We start from the raw sequence: 13,153 nt of genomic DNA, 5'->3' as shown, positions 1-13,153 counted from the left end.
AATGGTCCACAAGAAGGGGGGGTTTCCCTATTAGGAATATAGAAATGGCAGCAAGTACTCAGGGACTGCCACAACTGCTCTGACCGATCTGGACCTGGTACCTCATTCAGTCCTTGGTACCATCATTTCACAGAGTAGAAAGAAAACATCCCATTCACTGTATCGATGGTATTCCCATTGGAACAACTGAGTGTCAGCTGGTTGATGGATGTTTCTATTGTTATCTCTGCTGCTGCAGACCGTAGAGCAATAGATGTGATTCCCTTTCTGCTCACTCTCACGTCTGTTCCCCCGTCACTGGGAACCATGAGGCATCTGCTGAGGAAGTGAGGTTGCAAAGCAGACGGATCCAAAATAAAACCTTGAGTATGTGCAGTCCCCACAATTATACTGACCTGTATCCCAAATGTTTACCCAGTACCAATAGCACTGCTATCTTGTGTCGTGTATGTGACAAGAAGACTCATTTTACACTTGGGAAGCAACCAAATGTATTCCGAATAGTTGACAGGAAGTTGACTAATCTTAGTCTCTGTATACAAATAACTTTTAGATTATAGTGGACTTCTTGTCAAGTAAAAACAACACGCGCTTTATTCATGCGATAATTAAATGTTTAAAAGCTGCCTGCTTGCTTTTCTAGTGTGATCAGTACGTACAAATAAGTGATTAAAGAGAAGCCATGCTGTTTGCCTTCGATAAGTCTTCTGAGTGCGGCTAATGAAAGCATCATGTTAGAGACGGCAGCAGACCGAGTGAAAAACAATGACTCATCAAAGGGCTTTGCTGTTCAGTCTTTTCGGTTTATGAACAACATAAAGTCAAAATTCTTCGTGTAAGTCCTTCAAAATACCAGAAAAAGATTTAAAAGTGTGAAGAAATAATCGACCGCCACAAGAACAGCGATAGAAAATATCATATTTGCTGTTGAAGCGAATGGGTCAAAGCTGCCTTCATGATCCGTCTCACTACCGTTATTTTAAAACATCAGCCAAGTCATTGGATTATTATGAGAATGTATCAAATGTATAGTCGTGATGTTTTTTTGGTGTTTCTCGTCAAATCCGGAGTTTAGCACAGCCGGAAGTGGGGAGTGACCGTCAGCAACCTCCAGGTCTGAAAAGTGAAAAAGTGAAGCCTTAAACATGCATTCCTTCTAATGTCCAGCAGAGGGCGACCCCCATCGGTTGCTAAAAAGAAGTGGGATTGTATAGAAGTCTATGAGAAAATCTCTGGATTTATTCCCTCACTGTAAAAAACATGAGTTTATGGTCTCAATCGCAAAAAAAAAACAAGTAAAGTGACACGAGAGCGTGGAGCTAGGAAGTGAGTTTGGTTTTCAATGAGTACATTATTCACAGGACACACGGATACACACAACACACAAGCAGGGAGTGATACACCTCCTTCTCTTTCTCTGAGAGGGGAATTCACAACAAACTACAACACACAGGAGTCATTATCCCTTCCTGCCACAATGATGCACAATCAAGTGCAATTTCTTCCATAATTGGGTGTTTATGACTCGGGTCCTATTAGACGCCTTTCAGTCCCTTACATAAACAGCCCCATAAGAGGATGAAATGAAACCACATCCATTACTTTCTGGAGAAAAGGACAAAAAAAGGACAAAATTCCCAGAAACTGCATTGATTCTTTTAAAAGTAATTCAGAGAGATTATCTGCACGTGTTTGTGAGTATGTTAGACATTTTAATATGCACTAATGCAGTCTGGGAGAGGGCTTATCCGTTTGAAGATGTACTTACAATGTCCTAGATGAATTAGTGGTAAAGGCTGAATGTACGGTGACATCATAGATTCTCTAAAAGTGGGGTTGATGCTGTGTCGGGACAAGTTCCCGACTTAGCTACAGTACATCTTAGTTAATAGCTCATCTGTTTAGAGTAATTACAGCTGAGTGAGATACTTTTTTTTGGATCTCATTAATCAACACATCTCTAGTGTGTGTGTATGTGTGTGTGTGCGCGTGTGTGAATGTGTGTCTGTCCCCTGTGCCCTTCACTCTGCAGCACTCTGCCAACTCTAACAGTGAGGCTGGCTGGCTCAGTCTGTATATGTGTGTGTGTGTGTGTGTGTGTGTGTGTGTGTGTGTGTGTGTGTGTGTGTGTGTGTGTGCATGTGCGTGTGCATTGAAGTCCCTGTCCCCAGCAAGGCATTGTGTTGTGCTGACAGGAGCAGTCAGCAACTCAGGCTGATCTTTTTCTCTCTCTCACTCACTCACACACACACACACACACACACACACACACACACACACACACACACACGGCAGCCTGGGAGCTTTCTGGAACAGCGGTGCCGTTCTTCCTCGCAGTGACCCCTCAGCGCTCCAGCTCCGTCCTCGGTAGCTCGGCAAAGAGCCGCTCAAGGCTGCCAGCGTGAGGAAACCAGATTCCATGCGGTGTGAGAGGCCCTCAGACAGAGTGGCATACGTACGCAAAGTGCTCTACCTGGGTGGGCAGAGGGGTGAACGGGTCAGAGTTTGTCACTGGTGGTGTGCAGGGCTTTAAGGACGCGTTTTAGGCTTTTTGCATGTCATTGGACACCACGTTGTTTCTGTGAATCTGTCGCAGTTGGGTTTTGGCAACAAACATGGGAGAAAACATCATGGTTGGGCTAAAAGTAAGCATGTAAAGTAAGATAAGCGAAAAACAATGTGGCATCACTGACTTTGGGACCAGTCTCCTGGTTGAAAGTCCTGTGTTTGCTTTGTCTAATCCACCATATGTCGTCTTTTTCACTTTGGCTCTGAGCGTAGCATTTTCCCGCTCATGTGTTTACATTGCAGTCAGTACAGACTACGTGACATGTATGCCGCAGTTATTGCACGCTAAATGACTTACAAATTCTTGTGTTATTTGCACGCCAATTGCTGAGCGACACAAACCTTATTGCAAAGCATCAGAAAAACAACAAACCAAAAAAAAACTTCTATCTCGGGTATCCATATAACCCAGTACCAAGTAGTATCAAATCTCCTCTTGACATTCTGTATGCTTTTGCTCGCAGCGAATCACCACAATTGCCATTGACTGACTACTGCATAAGCTACAACCCATACAGCCGGGATAGACTGCCGGCACACGGCTCTGTAAACAGGGATTTATGAGTGGGCGGCTGGCAGCTAATGGCGTCGTCATTTTTTTAAACAATAACCAGCCCTACTTCTACCTCCACCCTAATAGAGAGGACATGTCAGCTTTAAAAAGTGCTTTATTCATCTTTATTCCTTGATGTTTAACCACTCGGCAACCTCCGGTTTTGCCGAGTGAAGTCAATGTGGAAGTGTCTTAAACCTTACATTCTTTCTACTGACCAGCGACTCCTCTGGTTGTATAGACGTCTATGAGAAAATGACTCTACTTCTCTCTTGATTTATTACCTCAGTAAACATTGTAAACATGAGTTTATGGTCTCAATCTCTAGTTTCAAGTCTTCTTCAATACAGCATGATGCTTCAAAACGGCAGTCCACAAACTAATGGGTGACGTCATGATGCTGACGTACACTCTTAATGGTTATGGTTTAAACTGGTCTTTTTGGGTGAATGCATTGGGTGCACAATAGCACCTGATCCAGCTGTAGTAGCAGTAGTGTGGTCAGCTCGGCTATAGTTTCTAGTAGTCAAGAGAAACTGGAGTTATACAGGGCAGATGAATATTCTGCACTGGATGAATGTGAAATGTGTCACTAGAAAGGTCCACGCACACTCAGTCAACGTCTTCTGGGAGTACTATTACCCTTTCACCTTCGTCTGTGGCGAGAAACTAGAAGGCAGACATTGTGGGTACGTGTCTGTGTATGTATGTATGCACGCCTTTGTGAGCTGGACACAGCTTGTTTGTTCCGTCACAATCACGTAAGTTGTGTCACGCTGCAGCCCAGTGACCCAGACATTATGGAGTAAAGAAAGAATAAACACCAGAGAAAGAGAACTGGTGATTCAGGCCTGGTGTTGAGCTGGGCAGAAATCCATCATAACAGGTTGAATCCTCCACAACATGAAGACGGATTTATCATCATGAGGAAAGAACATTTATTTTTCTTTGTTGGTTCCGTTTTCCATTTCCAGTGTTTGACCTCCGCTGCTGCTGCGACCTTTAGGGCAGACTGGGCTCACGCTGAGGGAACCGAGACGTGCTCTCATGATCTCATCCGCAAACCAGTCGCTACTGGTTCAGACCGCAGGTTCATTACCACACCAAAGAGAGAGAGAGAGAGAGAGAGAGAGAGAGAGAGAGAGAGAGCGGGGGAGAGGAGGGGTTGCAACAAGAGAGGAAGGAGAGAGGAAAAGAGAGGCTGACGCAGCAATAGGGAGGGAAACTGAAACAAAATGGGACAAAGGGAGAGAAAAAAGAGGGGGACGAAAAGATGAGGGAGGAAGAATAATGATGGAGGAGGAATAGATGGAATGAAAGAAAGAAACGTTGAACTACAAAGAAAGAGTTAGAAGAATAGATGAGTGCACAAATATGAAAGGATGCGGAGCTAAACAGATAAAAACGTGCTGAGAAATATAAAGAAGAAAAGATGACAAGTCTTTTTTTGAATGATGATTAAGTTCAGTCGCGCTTGTTTTAACAAATGAATACAAAATTCAAAAAAGCATTCATGATGTTTGTAAATTGAATATATTTTTATTCCGTAAAATGGCATTACATTTGGTAAAGAGCGCATTATGACTTGAATTCGAAAGTTTAGGGACTTGAGGCCTGCCTCTGGACTTGCCTGTCTTAACTTGGGACTTGATTCGGTTCTAGCTTATCTTGACTTGGGACTTGACTTGAGATTAGCTTGGGACTTGCCTGTCTTAACTTGGGACATGACTGGGGACTCGCCCAGCTTAGCATTTCCATTTCTTAACTGTGGCCGACATTTTGGCAGGCAACAAGTGTGTAGGCAACAAGTGTGTAGGCAACAAGTGTGTCTGCTTCAGGTGTCAGACACTGTTAGCATATCAAGTGACCTGGAGTGTTTTTGGAGACTCGCTCCCACATGTCCCACATGTTTTTACCCAACAAGGCATTTCTGGTAGCCAAGACATAAAAAGACTGAGGTTCATCAGGGCCGACGATTGTATTATAATTGTTTGTTATTGACTTCTATTAGTTCATGCCAACTGCTAACAGTCATGATGAACCATAAGTTCACACAAACTATTCAAAAGATGTATTTGTACCATCCACTCCTGGCTTGACTTGGGACCACACGGCTAAGTGGATGGTGAAGCAAAGCTAACAAGCTACTATAGCATCCACCATCTTGGACTCTCCGTCAGTTCAGCCAAAGGTCAACGCTGTAACGGCAGCTTGCTATTGGCCAGGCAGGCAAATCCACTGTTCAGATTGACTACATCTGAATTGATTTAGCCTCAAATAGATTTTTAAAATGCTGATAGTGTGTATAATCATCTTGATAACTGGTATAAACCTCGGCGTGAGAGTCCTGACTGCAAAAGACAGGCGATACATTTAGAAGAGGAAGAAAGACAAAACGGGGGCATCTCTTTTTTTTTAATAATGACGACATCCTCATTAAAAGAAGGAGGATGTGAGGATGGAGAGAAAGAAAGAGGAAAAGAGAGTTGAGAATGACAGCGATGAAGAAATGAGGAGATACAGGACAAGGATGTGGAATTGTGCCCAGTGGGCAGGAAATACCAGCCTGCGTATCTGCGTGTGTGATTATTGGTTCGTCACACGCTCATGTTTATTTTCTCCTCTTGTCCTCACTCTCCACTCCTCCCATCTTTCTGTTTCTATCTACAGTTTGACATCAACCAGCTGATGACCTCAGTGAATGTAAGCCAAAGCCTCAGTCCCATCCACAAGCCGCTCGAGTCTCCCAGCAGCGTCGGCAGCAACAGCGGCAGCGGCAGCAACAGCAACAGCAACAGCGGCGGTAGCGTCGCCGGGGCCAGCGTTATGGGCGTGGAGCAGTCGCCGCTGGACCGCACCAAGGGCTTCTTCCCCGACGAATCGGAGCCCCTGCTCCGCTGTGACTCCACCTCCAGCAAAGACTCCGCCCTCAGCAGGAACGGCTCCTTCATTACCAAAGGTGAGAGAGTCATCCGTGAAGCAGTGTCAGTGCCCAGAAACCAGGGCGGCTCTTTTGTTATGACTGTACTGTTAGCACAGTTTAAAAAGTACACCTTTATCAACCACGACTGCAATTATAACTGAGATTGTAACATTTGTGAAGTGCCCTTCCATCCTACATCAAAATCACCATCAATGAAGAGGAATGGAGCGTCTTGTTTGAGACGCGTCAGGCTTTGAACTAACTCCAATTTACACCCTTCCGCCTCACTACGAGACGGTCTGATCAACTGACGTAGTGTAAAGAATGTGAATGTCCGAGCATCGAGGTTGCATGGGTCAAACAAACTGTGTCTCATTTGAAACCAAAAAGTTAATGTTGACTTATCTTACCGTACTTTTGTTACGTCACTTCCACACTTTACTAACGCCGGTTACGCAACGCACTTACTTATTTCAACACGAACCACGATCTTTTCCTGAACCTAACCAAGTAGTTTTGTTGCGTAAGTAAACCTAAAAACGTAGTTCCTACGTTAAAAGTTCATCTTTTAAAAGACACTGTATTCATGCAACGAGTGGAAACTGTACGTTTTCTGTGAAACACGGAAGTTTAATTTGAAAAGACATCATGACACGTCCAAACCTGATGCTACAGGGGAATCTAGAGCGTCATAAATTGAAGCGTGAGGCCAAGCGTCGGTATTCGATGAGTTGTCAGTGGGATTGTGTTGCTAGCAGTAACCACAGATTCTTCCCACTTTAAGAAAGTGTTTCCATGATAGAATACTACCGCTCTGACTGTGTGGTGAAAACATACTCATTTATGAATATGCAATATAAGAAGCACACAACTTGAAATAGTGACGATTGTGACACAGGGCCCTTCTTCATGAAAGGGCCCCTGGCGTTCAGGAGCAGCTACACATAGATAGAATAGAAATAGAAATAATTTTCAGATTTCAAATGTTCCATGCTGATGCAAGTCTGTGTTTTATGTCTGACAGAACCAAAAAGATGTGGAAAAGTTTCATTGTGTCTCTGTTACATCTTCACTGAGTGAAGACTAATAGGCTTCTATTGTCACATCAACCTCTTGCTTAATGGAGCATTTCCATTTATTAACTGTGGCCGACATTTTGGCCGGCCAAGAAGTGTGTTTTAAAATGCTTCAGGTGTCAGACACTGTTAGCATATCAAGCGACCTGGAGTTTTTTTGGAGACTCGCTCCCACATGTCCCACATGTTTTTTACCCGACAAGGCATTTCTGGTAGCCAAGACATGTGATTGTTCTCAGAGAAGAGACTGTGGTCTGTTAGCAGTGGCCTGTGTGAGTATCAGCCGTTTCTTTCCATCTTCACACTCATTCAGGCGTCTTGCACTCATAGAGAACTGTGCGACAGCGGTTCAAACGTGGACGTGTGGATGCTGACTGCCCTCATGTGGTCCCTCCGGGTGTTGTTGCTAAGAAAACCATTTTCTTTGCATTTCCTCATGTCTCATATTGTAATAGCAATAAGGCTGTATTTGAATTATGTGCTAAAAGAAAAGTGCAATCTGTAGCCACAGTGTATGGGATGTTTATACAAACCAGCGTGTTTTACTTTAGAGATCCCTGTAGATGTGATAGATGTGTGACTGGGGTTCATCAGGGCCGACGATTGTATATAATTGTTTGTTATTGACTTCTATTAGTTCATGCCAACTGCTAACAGTCATGATGAACTTTGCACACATGTTCCTACTGTTTGCTAGCTGGCAGTTATCCAGCTCGTCTGCAGGGTCACCAACGTAACAATAAGTTCACACAGACTATTCAAAAGATGTATTTGTACCATCCACTCCTGGCTTGACTTGGGACCACACGGCTAAGTGGATGGTCAAGCAAAGCTAACAAGCTACTATAGCAACCTCCATCTTGGACTCTCCGTCAGTTCAGTCAAAGGTCAACGCTGTAACGGCAGCTTGCTATTGGCCAGGCAGGCAAATCCACTGTTCAGATTGACTACATCTGAATTGATTTTTGCCCCAAATTGTTTTTTTAAATGTTGGTGTGACCTGGCCAAAAACATAATCAGAGCTGTGAGAATGAACCAAAACAGTAAAACCAAAACAATGATCTCTAAGATGCTAAAATGCTTTGTAGAGCTGAGGTAGACAACAGAATTGAGCGTGGGTTTATCACCACAAGTGAACCCCTTTCACGTAGTCTTATGATCCATTGTTAATATGAATATATTGATTAGATTAGCTTTAATCCCAATAACCGTTCCCCCTCTCCGGTTCCCCTCCAGAGAAGAAAGACACCGTGCTCCGGCAGGTGCGTCTGGACCCCTGCGACCTGCAGCCCATCTTCGACGACATGCTGCACATCCTGAACCCGGAGGAGCTGCACGTCATCGAGGAGATCCCGGCTGCCGAGGACCGGCTGGACCAGCTGTTTGAGATCGCGGGGGTCAAGAGTCAGGAGGCCAGCCAGACACTGCTTGACTCAGTCTACAGCCACCTCCCTGACCTGTTATAGTGCAAGGAAAATACCACGCTGATGAGAATCGGCACAGGAGTAAAACAAGGAGTGTCTCTGTGGGAGGGATGCCTCAGATCTGATGGAGTCTGACATTTCACATTGTCACATAATTTGAGCTAGGTGTTGTAGATGAGGTGGTGATCTATTCCCCTCAATGACTCATTCAAATCTTTGCTGGTACTTTACTCCTCTTTACCCTCCTCTTCAGTTGTCTTGTGTGTGTACACACTATTCCTTCAAAACACCTCCATCCTCTACCAAGATACAGGGTCAACCCTCAATGTGACTACAGCACACTGAGTGTCACACCAGGAAGTACTTATGTACTATGTGTACAGCCTTGTTTAAGGTAGTGTCAAGGGGGTATTTTGACCAGGCCAATAGGCTCAAGGGCAGCCAAACTTAGTTTCTACATCTCAACTGGCCAATGCCTTCACCTTTAAGGTTTTACTGGTGTTTTTTGTCGGTCGTGCCAATCGTCCTGGCTTCCCCTGCCTTTAACATGATTTCAGTGTTGAAACAAAAACAAAGAATAAATCTAATTTAACATGGTGGTTATTGCTAAATGACTGCAATGAAGGAAACGACACACAGACAATGATACATAAGCTATAACTCTAAATGGCACTGGTATTATTCTTAGGGTTTTGAAGGGTTTAGGAATCTTGTAAACCACATTCACAGATATTTTGCCCAGGTATGATTTGGAGGAGCTGGTCCCTTTTTGTTTTTTGCCTGTACCTGGAGCAAAATCATCTGTGGGTCATTTTAGCTGGTAACCTACCAGACCAGCAGGGGGCAGTGTCAGATTAGAGGGCTGACCTGCTGCTCTGGAACCAAAGCCATATTTAAAAAAACATCAAAGTAATCCAATATTACATTAGTCTAGTAATATTCGCCTAATCTAATATTATGATTTATGGTTTTGCCTTTGAACTTTATGTTTTTGGACAAAGGGGTCCAAAACTATCAATGAACTGAACAGGAAGGGAGCAGCGTTTACCGCCACTGCCTTTGCTTCTCTGGAACCAAAGCCATATATCTAAAAAACGGTTTAGATACGTCGCTTTGGAAGCTCTGTCGCTGTTGGACTCAAGGACAGTATAGAATAAACACTTCTACCAGTACGCACATCCAGATCTCTGCTAGCTAGCCCTGTTTGCCTCAACAAATGTAGCGTTGATAAAGTGTTCTTGATACATTTGGGAGCTTCATGTACGGCTGAGTATTTCAGTGCTTTTTTTTTCATGTGTGATATGTTGCGGATATGTAGTGGATATTAAAATCTAACAATGATGCACTAATTCTATTTTCTAGACTGAGGCTGACTGTATTTTTCCTTTTATTCTGAAATGCACATAACTAACATTTTATTTTGTTGTCATGTTTTCTACATTTAGTTTGATTACGTTATTGTAGCACCTCTTTGTTATCATTTTGACTTCATTGTATCTGGTGTTTTCGCTGGCATTCAGATGTATCCCCCCCCCCCCCCCCCCCCCTCGCTTGACTTGATGATGATGACCTGGCCGGGATGTAAGTTATGCATTACTCCATACTTGAAGTCTACTTGTGTTACTTGATTGAAATGAGATAGAAATAATGTGCTCTTTCAGTTCCTTCAAAGTTCCAAGTTCTTAAAATAATAATAAAAGTGAAAAGCACCACCAAAAAAACAACTCATCGCTGTTTGGAGAGGATTTTGCAGGCGCCATGAGAGCAGCAAATGATGGACTTTGTTTTCACCAAACCAGTTACTATTGAAGCTCCCGTGGTGCTAGATGTGAACTCTCACCGGTTGGCCTGTTGCAGGGGGTCTTAACCCCGGACTGACTATTTCAAGTATTCCAGACAGAGCGAAGGGGAATGAAGGTTGTGTTGCTGTGGATTGTGAGAGGTTGAAAATGATGATGGTGATGTTGGGGATGAGAATGTGTGAGCTTGCTCTCCACGACGCTGTGGAGACTCAAACTGCAGGGTGTGAGCTTTTTTCCTTTTTTTTTCTTCTTATCTTCTAAGGAAGTCTGACAGCATGACAGATGAGGTGTGAAACACACATGTGGCTCGAGTGGATGATTTCATTAATGCGTGTAACCAGTATGTTTACTACTATGTAACCTCTTAAATTCAACCAATTAAAGCTCAAAGCATTTGTCATAACTCTGTGTGTGTGGTTGTCACTCATTCAGATTGTTAACAGTACTATAAACAAGTAAAATGTAAGTGTAATGTAAAGTGTCAGGTGTATTTAAATAAAGAAACAGAAGGGATGTGCAGGGGAGTGTAGCGGAAGGAAATTGTCCTGGGGATGACAGAGTCAGTGAGGGTCCCGGGCTTTGTTGATGAGCCCCACAGCAGATGGGAAAAAACTTCTCATGTGGCGTGAGGTCTTGGTCCTGATGGACCTCAGCCTCCTGCCAGATGGAAGGGGCTTGAACAGTTTGTGTCCAGGGTGAGAGGGGTCGGCTACAATCCTTCTTGCTCGCTTCAGGGTCCTTGAAGCGAACAAGTCCTGGAGGGACGACAGATTGCAGCCAATCACCTTCTCAGCAGAGTGGATGATGCGCTGCAGTCTGACCTTGTCCTTGATAGTGGCTGCAGGGTACCAGACCGTGATGGAGGAGCAGAGGATGGACTCAACGATGGCAGTGTAGAAGTGCACCATCATTGTCTTTGGCAGGTTGAATTTCTTCAGCTGCCCCAGGAAGTACATCCTCTGCTGAGCCTTCTGGGTGATGGAGCTGATGTTCAGCTCTCACTTGAGGTCCTGGGATATGATGGAGCTCAGGAAGTGGAAGGACTCCACAGCGTCGACAGGGGGAGTCACACAGGGTGATGGGGGCAGGTGGGGCGACGTTCTTCCTGAAATCCACAACCATCTCCACTGTCTTTAGAGCGTTGAGCTCTAATTTGTTCAGACCGCACCAGGTCACCAGATGGTCGATCTCCCACCTGTAGGCAGACTCATCCCCACCAGAGATGAGTCCAATGAGGGTGGTGTCATCCCCGAACTTCAGGGGCTTGACAGACTGGTGACTGGAGGTGCAGCTGTTCGTGTACAGGGAGAAGAGCAGAGGGGACATGGATGTGCTTAATATGTGCGTCCACCACGAAAAAGGATTCTAATTGATTTTCAACTTGCAATATTTTATTCCCTGAGCGACACGCAAAAAAAAAAAACAATTCGTGTCCATGTACACAAAACCAATACATTGTTGTTTCACGACCTGCCATGTCACTGGGCTGGTATTTCCTGCAGCAGAGGCGAGATGGGCATCAGGTCAAGAGTCGGTACCTTATACTACCATAGACTGTATCTAAGAAGTGGACGTAGTCAAACATACGGTTTTGAAGCCTAGTTCGGCATTTTAGTCGTCGCCATTTTGGTTTCTGTTGGTGTGGTCATACATGGGGCTAGACTTTTTTAATTTTGAATGTCCACCCTTTTATACTGGAAACAAATACAAACAAAAAGCACAGCAGCTAAATGAACAGCAGTTAAATGGCATGCACTCATACATAATGTTCTACCTACATTTCTTTCTTTTTCTTTTTTACTTCTCCTGCTCATTCCTATAGTCTAAGAATAACTTTTATATACGCACATCATATCAAATGTTTCCCATTCCTCTACACACCCAGTGACTCACTTTCAACGTGACGATCTATGGCAACCATTAAAGATGGGTTTGGCAATTTATTAATAGATGCAACTATTCATTAAGTTCATGTTGGGGCAGTCATTTTGATGCAGCAGACACTGTAACGCTTCAAAGCTGAACCCAAAAACAGACAAGCAGCTAAGATGAAAACAAGTCTTTGATCGTGAGAAGCAGTTGGTGGCTGGCTGGAGATTAGCGCTCCATGTACCAAAAGTTAATAAAAAACACGACTGACCGTGACAAGCTAATGTTTCCTCGGCAAGTGTACACACAATTAATCTTGTGCAGAGAAGGAGACTGTTTACTGTAAACAGCTACCTAATAACATGGCCACACTTTCACTAAATGATAGTATGTATTATTTTAATTACATACAGGCAAATATACTTCACATTGCCTTTTAGTTGACAGTTAAACATTTACAACATGCGCTACCATTGTTGTGTGACATCCGACACGCAACAATGGAAGCGCACAGACAAGGTTTATGGATTAAACCTGAGCTCTGACCTTGAGTGGCGTTTCATTGCAATTTTTCTCGCAGGTTGGAAATGTTTTCGTTCCCAGTTGAGTATTGTTTGATGACAGGTGTGCAGAGAGAGAGCTAGAGAGAGAGAGAGAGAGAGAGAGAGAGAGAGAGAGAGAGCGAGAGAGAGAGAGAGAGAGAGCGAGAGCGAGAGCGAGAGAGAGAGAGAGAGAGCGCGAGAGAGAGCGAGAGAGAGAGAGCGCGAGAGAGAGAGAGAGAGTGAGAGAGAGAGAGAGCGAGAGAGAGCGAGAGAGAGAGAGCGAGAGTGAGAGAGAGAGAGAGAGAGCGAGAGCGAGAGAGAGAGAGCGCGAGAGAGAGAGAGAGAGTGAGAGAGAGAGAGAGCGAGAGAGAGCGAGAGAGAGAGAGCGAGAGTGAG

At 44.2% G+C, this 13,153-nt stretch overlaps 1 protein-coding gene across 2 annotated transcripts in view; it reads left to right on the top strand.

The window, feature by feature from the left end:
- Positions 1-10,743, top strand: part of tnfrsf21 (tumor necrosis factor receptor superfamily, member 21) — a 49,305-nt gene extending 38,562 nt beyond the window's left edge. For both annotated transcript variants that reach the window (XM_079180519.1, XM_079180520.1), the window contains exons 5-6: positions 5,792-6,080; positions 8,357-10,743. In XM_079180519.1, the coding sequence (XP_079036645.1) occupies positions 5,792-6,080; positions 8,357-8,586 (519 nt within the window). In that variant the 3' untranslated portion in view covers positions 8,587-10,743. The remainder of the gene's footprint in view (positions 1-5,791; positions 6,081-8,356) is intronic.
- Positions 10,744-13,153: the final 2,410 nt, after the last annotated feature.

Source organism: Pholis gunnellus (genome assembly GCF_910591455.1).
Source record: "Pholis gunnellus genome assembly, chromosome: 19".
NCBI lineage: Eukaryota > Metazoa > Chordata > Actinopteri > Perciformes > Pholidae > Pholis > Pholis gunnellus.
Note: the sequence above shows the minus strand (reverse complement) of the source record. Positions and strands in the feature narration are given on the sequence as shown.